We start from the raw sequence: 17,453 nt of genomic DNA, 5'->3' as shown, positions 1-17,453 counted from the left end.
GATGTCACTTGTTTAAACTAATACCAGAATACACTAGTATGGAGTGTTATATGTAATGTTTTGATAAATTGTATTCAATATTTGTTATTAAATGCATATAAAAATATCCTACCAATTCGAGAATGAGATACAAACATGGCTACTGATGAAACCAGAGAATGTAAAAGAAAATGTTAATTAGTACAACAGTAACATTACTTATTGGTTTAAAATTTGGTACCTTTGTAGCATCTTTTCTTATTATTTGAGGTTCACATAGTAAATCATAAATACAATCATGATTATTTTTGAAAAAACATTTGTTTAAATCTGTTACTTTTATAAATACATCAAAAAGATAATGTGATTTAGGGATTGTGAAGCCAAGTAGTTATTGTACTTGGACTGTGGATTGGAAAGTCTGGTTCATGTTCTATTGCTGAAAATAATTAAAAACATACATTTTTACTTTGGGGCTGCTGCATTATAAGAATGGTGGTCAATTTATATTTTGATTAGAGTATCCTAAGACAAAGTGATTGGCAGTGTTAACTGGTTGCCTTCCTTATAGTTTGTTTATTTGAAATTAGGGAAGGTTAGCTCAGATATAGCTTCCTGTTAACTTTAAATGAAACTGAAACTGTTTGATAAATAATAATTTTTAAAAATTAAAAATTATATCTACATTATAATAGGTTATATTTTGCTTCAAAACATAAGTTTTTTTTTTAAAGTTTAATACGAGTTTTGCTGACAGTTAGGTCTGTATATTTGCTTGTGATTTATTATTGACCTTTGAAATTTCAAGTAGAAAGTAATAACATCACAAGGAGAAATGAGTGGAGCTTAATTTTAGATATAGTTGAAAAATAAAACGTAATTAATTGCCTAGTGTACCCTGTTTTGCTACTTGGTGCCATGCCATTCATTATATAACATCTTCCATATGTTTTAAGAACACATTTTGTACATACTGAGAATTAAGAGGTGATCTGAATTTTTCATTATGAAAAAGTGTTATGATAGAAAGGAATCGTGTCTTCAGAAGAGTGGTTTAATTTAAAATAATTTGTTCAGTGATAGGTTGCTGTTGCCTAATGACAACTTGTGTAACAATTTGGTCTACTTAACCCAAAATTTCTTTCAAATATTGTTTAAAGGAAAAGTAATATGATTTGAGTAGAAAGACACTACATGCATTGATATTTATATTGTTTTTAATTTACTGATAATTGTTGGGATTTAGTTCATATTGTAGGTGTGGTTAACCAAGTTTTTTTTATAAAGTGTTATATAATGCATTAGGCTTAACATATTTTTAGGTTAAATTACATGTATTCCTTTTCCTCTTCCATCAAGTTTGTTTTATACAAGCTTTTTGGCTTATGAAGCATACAACTGTGTAATGTAAAAATTACAGTGGTTTAATTGATCTTCTCGGTTTTTGTTTTTTGTGTTTAATCATTTATTCATCTGGTGTGAACCAGTCCTTTATTTTTCTGATTACTTGATAAAATAGCTTGAAATTGATCAAGGACTGGCTCACATCAGATGGATAAATAAGCACAAAATAACTTAGAATACACATTAAACAGCTGATTTCTTGATAAAATAGCATGGGAGATGTATTATCAACTGTTAAGAGATGTGCATCTGCTAAAACCAAATGTTTTTATTAATTCTGTCTCATATTATTTTATGTGGACTAGAAAAGTTTTACTTCACTCAAAGCAGTGCAAAGTTACATTTTTACATGTATTTCCAAGAAGACAACTGTTTCTTTTCTTTCCCTTTTTTCATAGTTTCAGTATAAGTATACTGTTCTGTATGAATGAATGGCTGACTGGTGATATTAAGAAATTCTTTATGAGATATAGTAATGTGTATGTTATTTTTTATATGCATGAAATTTTCAATGAAAATAATGCTTAACTTTTTTCTTCTCTTGAATGATTCCAAATTTTATTTCTTGCTGGACTGCTAGCACATAAATTCCATTGATGTGTGGAATCCTGTGTATGGTAAGAGGACTTTCCAGGTACAGTTTACTCATATGTTTGCAATGTAATGTGATCCATGTAGAGGTGAAGAGTATCCTTGTGATTGAGTGGTGCTTTGGTCACTGCAACACCTTAGCCTTGAATTCCTGAAGTGGCATCTTAGTTACTGTCAGTCAGCTAGTAATTTTTCCTTGGTGTCAACTAAGTGTCAGTATAGAATGTTCTAAACTGGTGTTGTAGGTGTTATACCTGATGCTAGTGTATAGTGTCATTGGAGACTTGGCATTGCTGCATTGTCCTCAGTCTGATGAGCCTTTGACAGTGTAACTTGTCCTGTTGTAGGAGTTGTTATAAGCACTGAACGTTTATCGTTTTACATTAAAAAACACCGTACAGACAAATGTATAATCAAGCAACCACAAACTGACACTTCTGCAAATTCACAGTCATCTTCCATCTAAGTGCCTCAGTTCCTCATTCTACATTCTTTATCAGAAAGGTTTCTTGGAGAGATTCTCCTTTTTTGTTTAAAAGAGTTTAGAAGTTAACCTTTTTGAAATCAAAGTCACACATCACAATATTTTGAATTTCTTGAGAGGAATTTTTGCAACATCTCAGAATCGAAGATCCTTGATAAACTCTCCAGAAAATGGAATATGTGAGTATGCAAGCATCAAGTATTAGGTTAAGCCATACTGTACTAATAGCTGTAATTTTTACTATTATTCTAGACAGTAATATCATACTTTACATGTTGTAATTATAGTTGAAACCACTGACATGTAGACAAACCTTTTTTCAGCAGAAATAAAGTTTAAAAATAAGTAATATCACAAAATGTCCTTTAAAAAAAGTGTAGAAGAGACATAGTCATTGCTCTTTATTTAATAATCTTGCCATAAAAAGACTACTTAATTAGATTTTATTTCACAAAATTCAATAGTTTTATGCATGTAACAGTTTTCCCATATTGCTTTAGTTTTGCTAATTGTTATATATGTTGACAATATATATGTTGACAAAAGGTATGTTTTTTATATTTTAATCTATGTATGAAAAACATTTCAATCATTAATTTTTATAATTTGTCATAAGAGCAGAAAATCAGTATTAACAATCTATTCTGACTAAAATTGTAATGTTACTGAGAATAATAAGAAAATAAATGCATTCATGTATGACGTGCATTTGCAATATGCTTTGTAGTACTGTACATTCTTGCTCTAGAAAAAAGTTTTATGAATAGTTAATACATCTTTAAACCATTTTATACATTTGAATCTTTAGGTTAATGAACAAATTTTATGTTTCTAATATATCATTTTTATCCTTATGTATCTGAAAGTTTGGTGTGAGGTAAAATTTATGCTTTGGTGAGAGATTGAATTAAAATATTTTTATTGTTTATTTCTGCTACAATATATGCTGATCAGTAGAAAAGAATTTCTCTCTTTTTTTTCAAAAGTTATTTCACCAATCTGTTCTAATGGCATAAAACTGATTCTGTTTTAATTACACTAGTTCAAATGTGTAGTTCATATTCTTCTTTGTGTTTGTAATAAATAACATGAAAATGGAGCAGTCTTGTTTTACTTCAAGAGTTGTGATTTTATATCTTTACTGTTTTGAACATGCTTATGGTAATTCTAAAAGTTGATGGACTTATGTAATGTGAACCTTGACTTCATAACAAAGCTATGGAAGTGTAGTGCCTGTGAATGCAAGAGATCCCACTAAATTTCAACATCAGGTACCTATGCCTTGTTACTAGTAAATTTGAATTTGAAGATTTTAATTAATTTATAGTATTAAATTTCAAAACTGGTTTAAAAGTGTAGTTAACTGTTAATGCTATATTTTTAGCTTTAAAGTATGAATATAAACTGGAAGGTTATTTGTACTTACAGTAAAATTATATGTATTACATTTTTCTCATGTGTATGTAATCTACTCAGGTAAATGTATGTTATCTTTCATGATTAATGCTATAAAAATTAAATATTTACTCAGAAGAAGAATATTCAACTACTTGAAAGTGCTTCAATATCTGAGTGAAATCAAATATTGCATGTGTCATCTATAAAAGTATTACATGTCATTGATGAAATTTTAAAATATGTTACATATTTTTACATACAAAACATCCTTAATATTTTTTGTCATTATTGTTGTTAGCATATGCATTTGATAGTTTTTTAAAGATAATTTGTAGAGAACTATAACATTTTAAAATTTTTAGAGTGGATTAGAGTGCTGATGTCCTGCAAGAATAAAACTCATACTTTATAGAGAACTTTATTTGATGTCTGAAATAAAAGTTGGAATTTGAGGTCAAAATACTTTTTTTCTAGAAATAAAGGTTTTTATTTTTGACTTTAAAAATTTGATTTCTATGGATTGCAAAAGATATCATAAACAGATTATTTTTGTTTTGTGACAGGGTTTTGGTATGCTCTTGATGGAAGAGGCTGAAAGAATAGCAATGGAGGAACATGGATCAAGCAAAATCTCTGTTATTTCAGGTTTGTTTAAGAGAAATATTAATAGACTTGCAAAAAAATGGCATATTGAATATAGAAAATTGGTTGTGTAATGCATTTCATTTATAAAATGATGCTTTCAGTAAATGTACATTTTATATACATAATAATAGTTTAATTATTTTCCAGAGTTGTAAGGTCTATTTTAATATTAACAATCTTTTTTTATTATTATTAAAGTTCCAATAGCTTTACCAAATCTCACCCAGAACTTTTAAATGTTAAAATCTTTCCTGAACATTGATTCCTATTATTCTCATGCATGAATCTGAACACTGATTTGAAGGCTTAGTTATAATTGCTCCCAAGCAGATCCCCATGGATATATCCTCCTGGATGGGAGTTGGATTTGCATTGAGGCACAGGAGAGGGCTCTCCTCTCTTCACTAAAACCCTATCCACACTAAACATTTAACTTGTTACATATCTTGGTGACATGCCAACCACCAGCACTAGACTGTCCTGATATCATTTACTTTACTTTTGCAGTACAAGAAAAACTAGTGGACAAAAAGTATTCTCTGTTTAAGAAGGATGCAATCTCCCACCAGGTGATCCCGAGTTTTATGGAAGTTACACATCATAGGTTTTTCCCTTTCTATTGCTGTTTCCACAAACAAAAGCTCATCTTTGTAATTAACATTGTTCCTTCCATCATCTTCATTGTAGGGTTCTAATTCCTAGTAGTACAAGAAATGTAACTAGTGCTTCTGAAATTAATACCTTTGTTACCTTAAAATGTATTTTGGATAGATATTTACCTCTCTGCACCATCTCCAACTTTTTCTTCCCACTTCAAGTATATTCAATGTCTTGTCAACAGTGAACCTGTGCTTATAGGAATTACTGTGAATGGAGGTTATTTTGTTTTCCTATTAGTGGAAAGCTATAGTATTATAATGATTATTTCTTAGGTTGGTGCATTACACACACAGATGTGTCCTGGTGGAAAATTATTCAAAGCTTGTGGTATGTGCAGAGAATTCCACATTATTTCTGCACAAGATAAACAGCTCTTTGTGTGGTGCAAGGAGGTGTCTATTAGAATTACGCTTATAAGTAAGGAAAATGTTGATACAATGAAATTTGTGATTCTCTGTACCTGTTGTGTTCAAATACAAATAATCATGAACATCAGTACCTGTTCGTCACTGATATTGTTTTTAGTTCATTTGCAATATAAATTTACATTTAAATTCTAAAGCTATATATTTGATCGTAATTTTTTTAAGGTACTGTTTAAACCTATAAATGGCTCAGTACTTGTGTTTCCAACTAAAGTTTTGTTTTCTTTCTTCAGGTGTAGGTACCAGGGACTACTACAGGAAGATTGGTTATGAGCTAGATGGCCCTTACATGTCTAAATGGTTCACATAGAAAATGTTTGTGAAAATATTAAATACTAGTGATGTTAATAAAATTTTATTGCTGTCTACTAGTTGTTGAATTTTGCACAAAAAAATGTTCCATAAACACTTATGAATCTTTTTCCAGACTTTGTCAGGCTTGCTTATGGGCACAAATGATAATATTTCAGCAAGCTTGGATTAAGACATCTTCAGAACATGAAGATCAATGCAAATTTACAAAAAATTGTCATCATTTATTAGGGACAACATGAAAAACTTCTGGAAAGAATCAACTTCAGTAATATATAGAAATATTCTCAGGATTTGATGACAGAATTTACAAAGTTTCTGTACCAGTTATACTTTTGTATTTGTTGCATACTGTACTTCATGTAGTATTTTAACAATATTTGTAATTATGGGACAACTAATTTAATAACATCCAGAAATAGGAGATGAAATGAATATTTACTCACTACTGAAAATTAGAAGAGGGTGTAGCACACCAATGAAATCATTTTAAGTTAACATATGTATTAATGACAAGGGCAAACAAAAGTCAATAATAACAAATCCAGGTACTTGATTTAAAGTTTATTATTGTTCTGCATTAGTTGTTCTTCTGTATTGTGAAATATCAATCTCTTTTTAACACCTGTGTGCAATTTTTGTGATCAGACATTCTTCAGTTTTTATACGTTGTTGAGATTGTCTAAGTATTGTAATTATGCATGCAACATATATACTGACAATTTTGAGTAAAAATTCTAAAACTAAAATGCGTGTAATATCACAAACTATAATTTGAGATATGTCATGAACTCTAGATAAGTCCCAAAATGTAGTTAATTAGTTTGGTAAAAGTGAGAGGTTCATAAACCTAAACATGAGTTTAATAAAAAGAAGAGTTGCTTGATTATGTTATATTATTGGAGTTCTATAGATATGAGATAGTAAATATGACACCCAAATTATGGGAAATCTGTATTTCAAGAAGAACTGCCACAAGTCCAGTATTTGCAGTCTTTGTGTAACTTACTATCATTCTTTTTCTACCATACCAGAAAATCACAATCTATGCTAAAATGTCCAGGCTGTATATTTTAGTAGCACTAAACATAATCTCTAAAGTATTTGTCCAAAATTTGCAACTTTTTGAAGAGGAGTTTATATTATTAAAACATCTGTGGTATTTGAGATTAGCTACATGTATTTAGTCTAAGAGAAGACCTATATGGGAGTGCTATGAAGTAGTGATATAATTTTTTTGCCACTACAAACAGATGCCTACAAATAAAAAATGTGCAGTAAGGGATATACATTTGATAGTATTCTATATCTTGTAGCGAGATGCTTAAGGAATTCAGTGGTTAAAAAAAAATAAAAAAAATAAAGCTCTCAAGGTAAGATGTTTCTGTAAACAAGAATGTGGAAGTTTAGAGATAAAGTGTCCTAAATTTGGTGTTCTTGAAAATTCCAGTAACTAGGTTCGAGAAGATGTGCCAAATCAATGATGATGAGAAAACCCACTTGTAGAGAAAATTATATATTTAGAAACGACTATTATGGGTAGAGAAAGCACTAAAGGAGTGAACAACGGTTCGACTTTCTTCGTTCATCAAAGAAGGTCGAAACATTGTTCACTCCTCTGGTGCTTTCTCTACCAATACCAACTGTTTTTAAATATATAAGATGTGCTAAAGTTCTAGAACTGGTTAACCTAGAGTCGTAGTGCAATGTGCAAAATAATTAAGTCTAGGTTGAGGCACATGTTCCAGATATGGTTTTTAATTTTTCGAAAATGAAGCAAACACCCTCTGTTAGCTATGTAACTTGAGGTGACAATAGCATCAAGGATGTCATCCAGCAGATAGTCAAAGAGTTGACAAAATCAAAACAGTCCACACACTAACCATCCTTAAGAAGACTACACTAGAAAAGTAGCACAATCTGAGCTCTGTGTGTGCCTTCTTGTATTGCTTCCAGTAATATTTATCTAATATGTCTACCAAGACAAGACTAAATGTTTTGATTGACTAATTCATTAAAATATTGTTATTGCTGTTGATTTGCTAAGAGAAGTAACTTACTAAAGTAAAGTGGACTTGTAACATAGTCAATAGTTTATGGCTGCGATAAGACTGATTCTTTGTTATTTACATAAAATTCCTTGAGTTAGTGACTTGTGCACTCAACACTACTTATCCTGGTATTTGAATAAATACTGTTTGTAGCAGGTATCGTTAATTCACCTTAAGTAGCCCATTAAAATCGAGAACTTAGTAATTGCTCAAATGTTTCAAATAGTTAACTCACAATCCCATTGATTTCATCCTTGAGGTTATATTTAATAAAATGACAAATGTAGTATTGTTACTATAATTTCAATTTGACAGTGCGATGCACTTAAATTTAACTTACAGTAGTACTGGTCACTTGACATAGGCCATTCTTCACACTTCTCTTCACAGCATGAATAGTCCATTCAGTTTAACTGAATGACAAGTCCATCCAAAAACCTTTGATTGGAACTGTACGACCAGCCTATTTTCCATTAACAGCATTATTCCAAGTTATCTGGTGATTTTTTGTAGAAACTATCCTCCCAGTATTCAGCTGTGTGAATTTCTGAATGAAATTTATGTTTGGGATACTTTTATTCTTAGTAAAGTTTTTGTACTTTGTGGTCTTTACAGATCTATATCTGTATTTATACAACAGGGGTATCTCATGTGGTTTCACAGAAATAGCTGATTTGTATTTGAGTGTGTTAATTAATTAGCACAGTGTGTGTGTGAGGTTTACTTTATTAGTAGATTTGTGATTGATTTATACTGTGGAGGTGAGTTCAAGAACTTGTGTATGGTTTGTTATATAGGGGTGTCTTAATTAATACACCCTTACAATAAAAACAACACAGTTTGATATTAAATGTATCAGTAGACTGTATATTCTGTCAGTAGACTTTGTTAAATTATTTTCCTAATTGTAGTAGTCTTTTCTATCTTTTTAATGCTTTATCTGTCGTATGAATTTCTCTGGCCTGTACACTATTGTTTAAATAGCAATTTCTGTAAAGATTTCTGCCTAATTTGCTAACTTTTACTTGGTTGTTATTTTGTACGAAGATATAGAGTAACTTGAAACATCCAATAAATATAGTTTGAATAGCAGTATTTCATGTGGAGTTGAGATATTCCTGCATCCTGGTGCTCTGTTTTCGAAATTATCAACTACGGATAGAATGTGCTTTGTGTTTGCAATTTTGACATTTTAACAATATATTCTGCTGTCATCTTAAAGAAACAAGACGTGTAAATATACTAATTTACTACATTATTCAATTTCTTGATAGTCTATGTTTAGTAACTTAAGTTTTCTTTCATTTCTCATTTTACTTTAGCTTTTCAATAGTCCTTTCACTTGGCGATTTGATTTTTTGTTTTAAATTTCTTCTCCGGTAAATAGTGTTACTTTCATTTTGTCTTCAGTGCTTAATGTCTTGTCTGTTATTTCACCTTGACGGTGGGTGGTGGTGACGTCCCTCAAGTCTTATACTGCTAAGTTAGGGAGGGTTAATGCAGATATACCAAGTATAACCTCGAAATTCATACGCTAGTTTCACCACCAGCAAATTGTATAACGTATATAAATAACGTATGTCATTATACGTATTAGATATAAAAAAAAAAAAGTTGTGCAGGTATAATCTTAAAATTACTAACTCATTTAGAATTACAAGTCGCAGAAGAGCCACCAAAAGTATTTCACAATTTAAGGTTACCCACATTGAAGATGAGGCCTATTTAGTATGCATTCAAGAAAGGTAAACCACAATTTACACTATCTAATAAAAATATCTTTGCTACCATTCAAAATGAGTAGGGTCACTACAGTAAGGCATCACAAACAGATTGGGTCACTTAAGTACAAGCTTTATAGACCAATAATTGTGGTTTATAATCCTTTTTTAGGCTAAGGCAAGTTTACAACCTTTCTACTTTGTGGAAGGATGTCAGTTAGCTTTATGCAGAACATCAGCACGAATATTTAGAAATATTACCAAATGATAACTTTAGATATGAAGTAATTTCTCTAGCTTAAAGATAAACTTTAATAACTTTAGTATGAAAATAAATTAGTGGTAAAACACCGTAATATATTTGATTATCAAACGTTGGGCTTAACAGTATTGTCAGTAGGCTATTTGTATTTAGTGTTGGGTATTTATTCCCAGGCTATAAATACAATGGTTAAAACTAGTGTAGGTATTAACTGCTTTGGTAGGTGTGATGGGTGCAATGAATGATCTCGGTTGAAAACTAGCAATAACTATCCAATGAAGTTTGTAGAGTTTGCAAGTTGGGAAAGAAATTAGAGATTTAAAGAGGATCTTAAGCTTTTACGTGCAATAGGTGCATCAGCTAATAGTGACTCCAACGTAATTAGAACCTGTACTACTAGGGTTAAAAGTAGTTGGTTTAATTGTAATAAGCATGTTCTAACGAGCAATGGATTTCAATTTTTGGTTTGGAGGGAAGGAAACAAAAGGGACAGAAAAGGATGCGAATGGTAAATTTCGAGAGGATCTAGTTAAAAGTAATTCTTTAATAAGGCATGAGGCTAGGGTAAAGATGGAGAAAATTAGATGCTATCTAAGAGCATGGATGGAGGCTATAACGAAGAGAGGAAAAGATATAATAAAAGAGGTAAGCAATACACTTAGAGACTAATGATGCAGGGAAGGTCAGCCAGAGGAACTAGTTGATGAGCAATTAATAGGTCTTATAAAAGCATTTAAATAAAAAAAAATCTATAACTTATTTGTGTCAGAAATACTGATGAGGATTAATTTTAGAGATGAAATTATAAGTAGGCCACGTGGACTAAATGCTAGGCTTCGGCTAGTATACTAGGATGAGCAGATTGATTGGAAGAACGAGAGGGCGTCGTTTGGGACAACAACACACCAATTACTACAGATTTATTTTAAAAACCGGGTTTACAGTCGTGAGTGGCAATTGAAGTCAACCAAATTGAGGAAATTTAAAAGTAAAGTAAGAAATAAATGATACGGAGTTCAATTATACACCCAAATATCTATTCTTTATCAACAAAAATATGGAAGTGTATAATAAATATAAAACGGTAACATCGATTACATAGAATTGTATTAGATTCATAATATTGTTAACCCTAGCAACATTACCTATTTAATGAATTTTGCATTATATATTGTACTTCTACCTGGCAGTATTTTAAGTGTAAGAAGAATAGCAATTAAAACGTACGTGGAATTAGTGTAGACTGTAGTGCGAGTCTTGTATGTGTAGATAAATTGCCATTTTATGCCTTTATACCTCAGGAACTTAACTAAGAGAACTGGAAATCTTGGAACAGTTCTTGCTGTCGGGGAAACAACACTTTGGGTTCAGAGATGTCTATTTTATATGAAAGTAGACTTTGCAGTAACTTGTCTTTTTTTTATTGATTGATACCCAATGTTCAGGTGCTTGAGTCAAATAATGTAAAGGTTTATGGGAAGGTTACTTGCGTATATAGTTTCTCATCCTGAGTAGTCTGTCTTGAATAAATAACTTTCCTTCAACACAGTTGCTTACACTTACATATCCATCTACTTAGAATCACGCTATGTGAGAATACATTTCAGTATTACTGATGTGAAGATATTGTTAGTTCTTGACAGTTGTGTCCATTGTTCATCTTTCGTTACTGTTTCATAACTATTATTTTGCTTTGTTAAAGCATGTGATTATTGTAAAGTGCACTTCAACTTGGAAGAAAGAAAGCTGAAACGTTTGTTTACTATTTTGTGACATTGCCACAAGCTCACGCACTGTAATTAGCCTGTGAGAAAGTATAGTTGAAATATTTGGTTATTCTAGGATGCTTCATTCCTTCCTCTTTAAGGACATTTTTATACTCTATAAATATTTTTACCACAGTACCTCCATGTTTGTACTCTCGCCTATAGTTCCAGTAATAGTTCATTAGGATAAACCAGTTTCAACATCCCCCTCAATTTACGTAAGAGCCCTGTTATTACTTGCAATCAACTGTATCATCATATAACTAATCGTGAGTTATTAAATGAATATAGATACAATACGATGCTATATAAAATTAACCGTAAGGAAAAAGAGAAATTAATGTAACAGAAATTAATTCATCTTGTCCAATCCAAATAAATTCTCATTACGACTACTCAAGTACAAAAGTTTGGTGTATAAATAATATACATCAAACAGCCCATAATTTGTAGAAATTTCTACCTGACTTACAACCGATCAAATGTGGTTCACACAAACAAAAATTTATTACCTTAACAAAAAACAACAACAACAAAATGCACATTTTCCATAATTTTACAATTTTTCTCTCTTTGATAGTTACAAGATATATTTTATTTTCTTGTGACTGTCCGATTTGCTCTGGTCCATTTCTAGCATTCTCTGTAATCTACTAGGTGGTAAGAAATGACAATTCAATTTTCCGTCAGTAGCTACGTATTAAACATGAACTAACTTAGCTAATTCTGTCCTACAATTTTCCACTGTAAATGCTAAGTGTTATGAATTACCCTGGACTCTAGCATTGAAAACCAGTGTTTCCGCTCCAGCTTTATGATCTTCTCTTTGTTCGAGAATGAACTATTTCACTAAAGCTACTGATACTCGTTTAATTTCTCAGTCATATGTTCAGTTGTTTGATTCAAAGAGTTAATTACAGTCGCCTGTCAAATCATCTGTCTCTGCTGCTCTAAAAAGAAATTTTAAAATACCTCAACTCGCAATAATCAGTGTAATTTTTGTTTGTGTCTGTCTGAAACTGAAATGCTATTATTAATATCGCCTAGTTCGTTCAGTAAGTTCTGGATGATATTTATGTATTAATCTACAATTATTTATTAATTCTGTCTGCACTATCCGTTAATATTTATATTAAGACACATCTTTATTTGTAAACGTTGTAAGTTCTTTGTGTTTATTTAATTTAAAATTGACACTGGGTTCTTAATTAAACAGTTTTTCGAATATTACCATTTCTTCCTGTAAACGACAATAATCTGAAGTATGGTGAAAATGGAATATCTTCTACAATTATTCATTTATATCCTGATAAAATAAAGTTGCAACAAACACAATTCCTCCTTATCTTCCACTGGGACAATACTCGTATTTTATCCTGCTATCATTCCGACAAGTAATATTACAAAACAACCTAGTGTAATTAAAATATACCGGTAACTAATCTGCATAAATTAAGTAGTAAAAAAGAAATAACATAACATAACATACACATACACACAATCACGCATAATAATACTCCACGACTAAAGGGCCTGGCATGGCCTAGCGCGTTAAGGCGTGCGCTTCGTAATCTGAGGGTCGCGGGTTCGCGCCCGAGTCGCGCCAAACATGCTCGCCCTCCCAGCCGTGGGGGGGTTATAATGTTACGGTGAATCCCACTATTCGTTGGTAAAAGAGTAGCCCAAGAGTTGGCGGTGGGTAGTGATGACTAGCTGCCTTCCCTCTAGTCTTACACTGCTAAATTAGGGACGGCTAGCAGAGATAGCCCTCGAGTAGCTTTGTGCGAAATTCCAAAACAAACAAACCCACGACTAAATATAGCAACTAATCATGCTTAGCGAGATAAGCTAACATATGGTTAACCACTCTCATGACATCTGCTTTATATTTATTGCTTTTATGTGAATTTGGTGTGTGCTGGGTCAAATCTTTGAGTTTTGGGGGCTAGTGTTGTTTTTGGTTGCTAGGTTATCGAACTTCGTGACTTTAAATGACAATAATGTTCAACCGGTGGAGGAACTGGTTCTACTGATGTTTCTTTAGATATAATGATTTATCCTGCTTTATCATCCCCTTTACTTTCTGGTTCACTATCAGGTTATCGTCTGCTGGTATTGGTTCTTTTTAGGTGTAGCTGTATCCGTAGGTGCTACTGCTTCTGAGTTTTCTACTTCAACTTTTTATGTTTCTTGTTCACTTTTGTCGTTTGAGTATGGTTGTCATTCCCTAACTTTCTTCAATCTATTTACATCTACTAACTGTTTAACTCTGCCATATACTTCCTGAATTCCATAATTAACTTGGCTTATTCGCTTAATTACTCTAAATGGACCTTTCCATAACTTTGATAGCTTCTTAGTACTTCTTTATAACACGAGGGGTGCTCAACAAAACCTTGTATCCTATTTTCATATCATATATTTGAGCTTTCATTTCAACTTGTTTCGCTCTTTGCTCTGCTGCTTTTCTTAATCGTTCTTCTGCTGATTCAAAAGCGAATTCAATTATCATTGCTCTATAATCTTCACTTATAACATAACTCATTCTCTTAAGTGTTAATATTTCCTGCATTGATAATACTACATCTCTACCGTGAAAAAGGGGAAAAAAATATTAGTTTTATGCGCTTCTATAGGCTATTAATAACAGCTGTATCTACTCATCCCAGGTGGGCTTTTGATATATTTCACAATATTGTGAGATCATATCTAACAATGTTCGAATGAATCTTTCTATCAAGCCGTTAGCATTGGGATGATAAGCTGCAGTTTCAAAGTTATTCATTCTCAAAGTTTGTGAAATTTCTTTTTTTAAGTGAGAAATAAAGTTACTACTTCGATGTGTTAAAATATATTGGGGCACTCCATACCTAGCAATTATTTGATTTGCAAATGCTTTTGTGATCCATTAAGTATATGGCTCCAAGAAATCTAGTAAAGTAGTCTGCTACTGCGAATACATAGTTATTTCCTGCATAGGATGTTGGTAGAAGACATAGCATATTCATAGCTGCTAACTGAAATGGTGTGGTTAAATTTGGCACTCTTTGCAAGGGAACATTTTTGAAATGTGAGCTTGTTTTTAGTTTTTGACATTCCATGCTCGATTCACAATACTTTTTAATATATTTTCTTATGTTTTAATCTACCATCTAAGTGTGTTGTAAAAGAAATGTCACGACAAGTTCTCATAATTTTGTACTTCAAGGAATGAGGTACAACTATTTGAATTATTTTTTCTCTAGTTTTTTTATTGCTAATTCGTTTGTATAATACATTTGCATTAAATATATATTCAGCTTCTAGTTTTTCTTCTTTTAACACTTTTCGTCTTAATGCGTTAACTACGGGATTCTCATTCTCCTTTTTGATTATAAGATCTAAATCTCAATGAGCTTCACGGCTGTTTGATCCAGTTTTTATTTTCTTTATGGGATTAATGAAATTTTCTTTATTTTCATCATCTTCTACACTAGTTTTACTCAATGATCCATGTTCAACTTTAAAATAATGGTCCTATTCAGCAGAATCCATAATTTTTGGTTGTCCTTAACGAATTGCTGATTCAGTATTTTTTTTAAATTTTTGTGAATATGTTGCAGCCTTTGGGAATTCTTGTTTCTTGAGTTTTTTATCACTCTGCAGTTTCTTGCCATTTGACCATGCATTCCACAGTTAAAACATGAAATCTGCATCTGTTACTTTTGATAATAGTTTTTAGTTAAATGCTTTGACTTACTGCATCTAAAGCATTTTAGACCCTTTTCTTTAGGCTGAGCTTGATTTTTGATGCTTAGTTTTAGTAAACTTCTGCTTTTTAACTACATTTAATGTTGAATGTTGCTTCTAATATATTTGTTCTTCTTGTAATTCTTCTTTGGTAGCTACTTCGATAAGATTTAATAATGTAGCATCATGTGTGTTTTCTTTATTTACGTTTCTTCTGGTTACACTGCTGATTGGCCCAATCTCATAATTTTGTTGCAGGATATTTTGAACCTTCTCTTTACCTGATGGATGTTCGTATGCTCTTCTTAATCTATTTCCTAAATTATGTAGCCAGTGTCTGAATTATCAGTCTGGTTCGCTTTTTACTTGAACTGTTGCTTGTATTCTTTTCATTATTGTGTTAAGTGTTTCTCGCATACCTTGTGTGAGAATCTACGAGCTACATACTCGAAGTCAATGGATTTTCTTATTTACATACAAGACCTGATAACATGATGAGCATTTCCAACTATTATTAACCTAGGTACATCTGCCTTTGTGGCATCAGACCAGTCAGATATATTTGCTGCTACTTTGATGAAGTTTAAAATCTATATACATCATCATCATGCTTGCCATAAAATACTGGTATGGCCAAGATTAGATGAGTAGCACCTCGTTATGTAGGGGCTACTAGCTATTTGTTTTCTTCATGATCATTATCAGCTCCAGTTCAACTATCGTGAATCGATATTTTGTCTGCTTTAGGCCAAGGTTGTGTACCTTGTTTGAAAGTAGCATCAGCACCAGCTGTAATCATTGTAACCTTTTATATCTATTTTTCTTAACTATACGACTTATAATTATCTCTACTACTCTTCTCTATACTAACATATTATTAAACATACACTACCTTTCTTTACAATGCTTAACTTGTCATTTATTTACCTAAAATATAATCTGTGGGATGAGCCATTTGTAACAGGTTGTTCTATCATGGGAACGACAGAAAGAATTGTTTGGGATGACAAGACACCAAATACAATAATTTATTTAAAAGCCCAGGGTACGCAGTGGCGAGTGGGCGTGTAAGTCAACCAACTCGAGAACATTTATTAGTAAAGCAAGGAATAAATGATAAAACGTCCAGTTCTACATGAAAAATATACACTTTTAACCCAATGAACGAAAATATAATGAACGAAAAACAAGAACGTTAGTTACATAAAAGTTTACACTTTGAGTAACTTATATTATGTTTATTAGATACATAATGTTTCTAACCCTATCTACATTACTTATTTAACTTTAATTACTTTTGCATTGTACATCATTTTTCATCCCGGTAATATTAATTATGAAAGGAAAATAGCAGTTTAAACTTACCTGGAGTTAGCGTAGTCCAAGGCTTGCACATATTGATAAACTGCCATTTTTCTCTCCGTATATCTCTGGTATTTATTTAAAAGAACAGAAACAACTGGAAAGATTGGAACAGTCTGTAACACTTTGTAGCAACCTCGATGCTGGAAACAACCCTGATGTTGGGACAACTACACTTTTGATCCAGAGACATCAATTTTTATATGGTTTTGCAGCATAATCCATTCAAATTCAAGGAGTTAGGCCTTGAAGTGATTGATCCAGCAGTTTCAGTGGACTCGTCTTCCTTTAGTGCTTGGTTTTTAGTGACCAAGGGCTTGACATCATATAACATGAAGGTTATGAGAGAGGTTATCTGTTTAAACAGTTTCTCTTGCTGTATACCTTGATACACCATGGCTTCAATGTCACCCATATAATATGAAGTAGCTATCTTTATTTTTGCTATGAGCAACTTTCTCATTCTTTCAACAGTTAATGCACGCAGGTGCACCTTCTCTGTCATCTGGTAGTCAGATACTCGACTGGTTATCACTGCTGCATTACTACACCTAGTGTCTCGTGGAACTTTCATTTTCTTGAAACCGACATCTTCTTCACCTATTATCATGTTGCCATTTGTTGGCATAAGTTATTAAATAGCAGGTATTAATAGATTGAAATT

General features: G+C 31.9%; 1 protein-coding gene across 1 annotated transcript in view; it reads left to right on the top strand.

Moving 5' to 3' along the window:
* The window catches only part of Elp3 (elongator complex protein 3), a 61,368-nt gene extending 55,414 nt beyond the window's left edge, over nucleotides 1-5,954 (top strand). The window contains exons 14-16 of the mRNA XM_076464072.1: nucleotides 3,675-3,729; nucleotides 4,420-4,501; nucleotides 5,820-5,954. Of these exons, the coding sequence (XP_076320187.1) occupies nucleotides 3,675-3,729; nucleotides 4,420-4,501; nucleotides 5,820-5,896 (214 nt within the window). The 3' untranslated portion in view covers nucleotides 5,897-5,954. The remainder of the gene's footprint in view (nucleotides 1-3,674; nucleotides 3,730-4,419; nucleotides 4,502-5,819) is intronic.
* The last annotated feature ends 11,499 nt before the right edge of the window (nucleotides 5,955-17,453 follow it).

This window comes from Tachypleus tridentatus, chromosome 10 (assembly GCF_004210375.1).
Source record: "Tachypleus tridentatus isolate NWPU-2018 chromosome 10, ASM421037v1, whole genome shotgun sequence".
Lineage (NCBI taxonomy): Eukaryota > Metazoa > Arthropoda > Merostomata > Xiphosura > Limulidae > Tachypleus > Tachypleus tridentatus.
The sequence above is the reverse complement of the archived record's forward strand: the minus strand, read 5'-3'. Positions and strand labels throughout refer to the sequence as shown.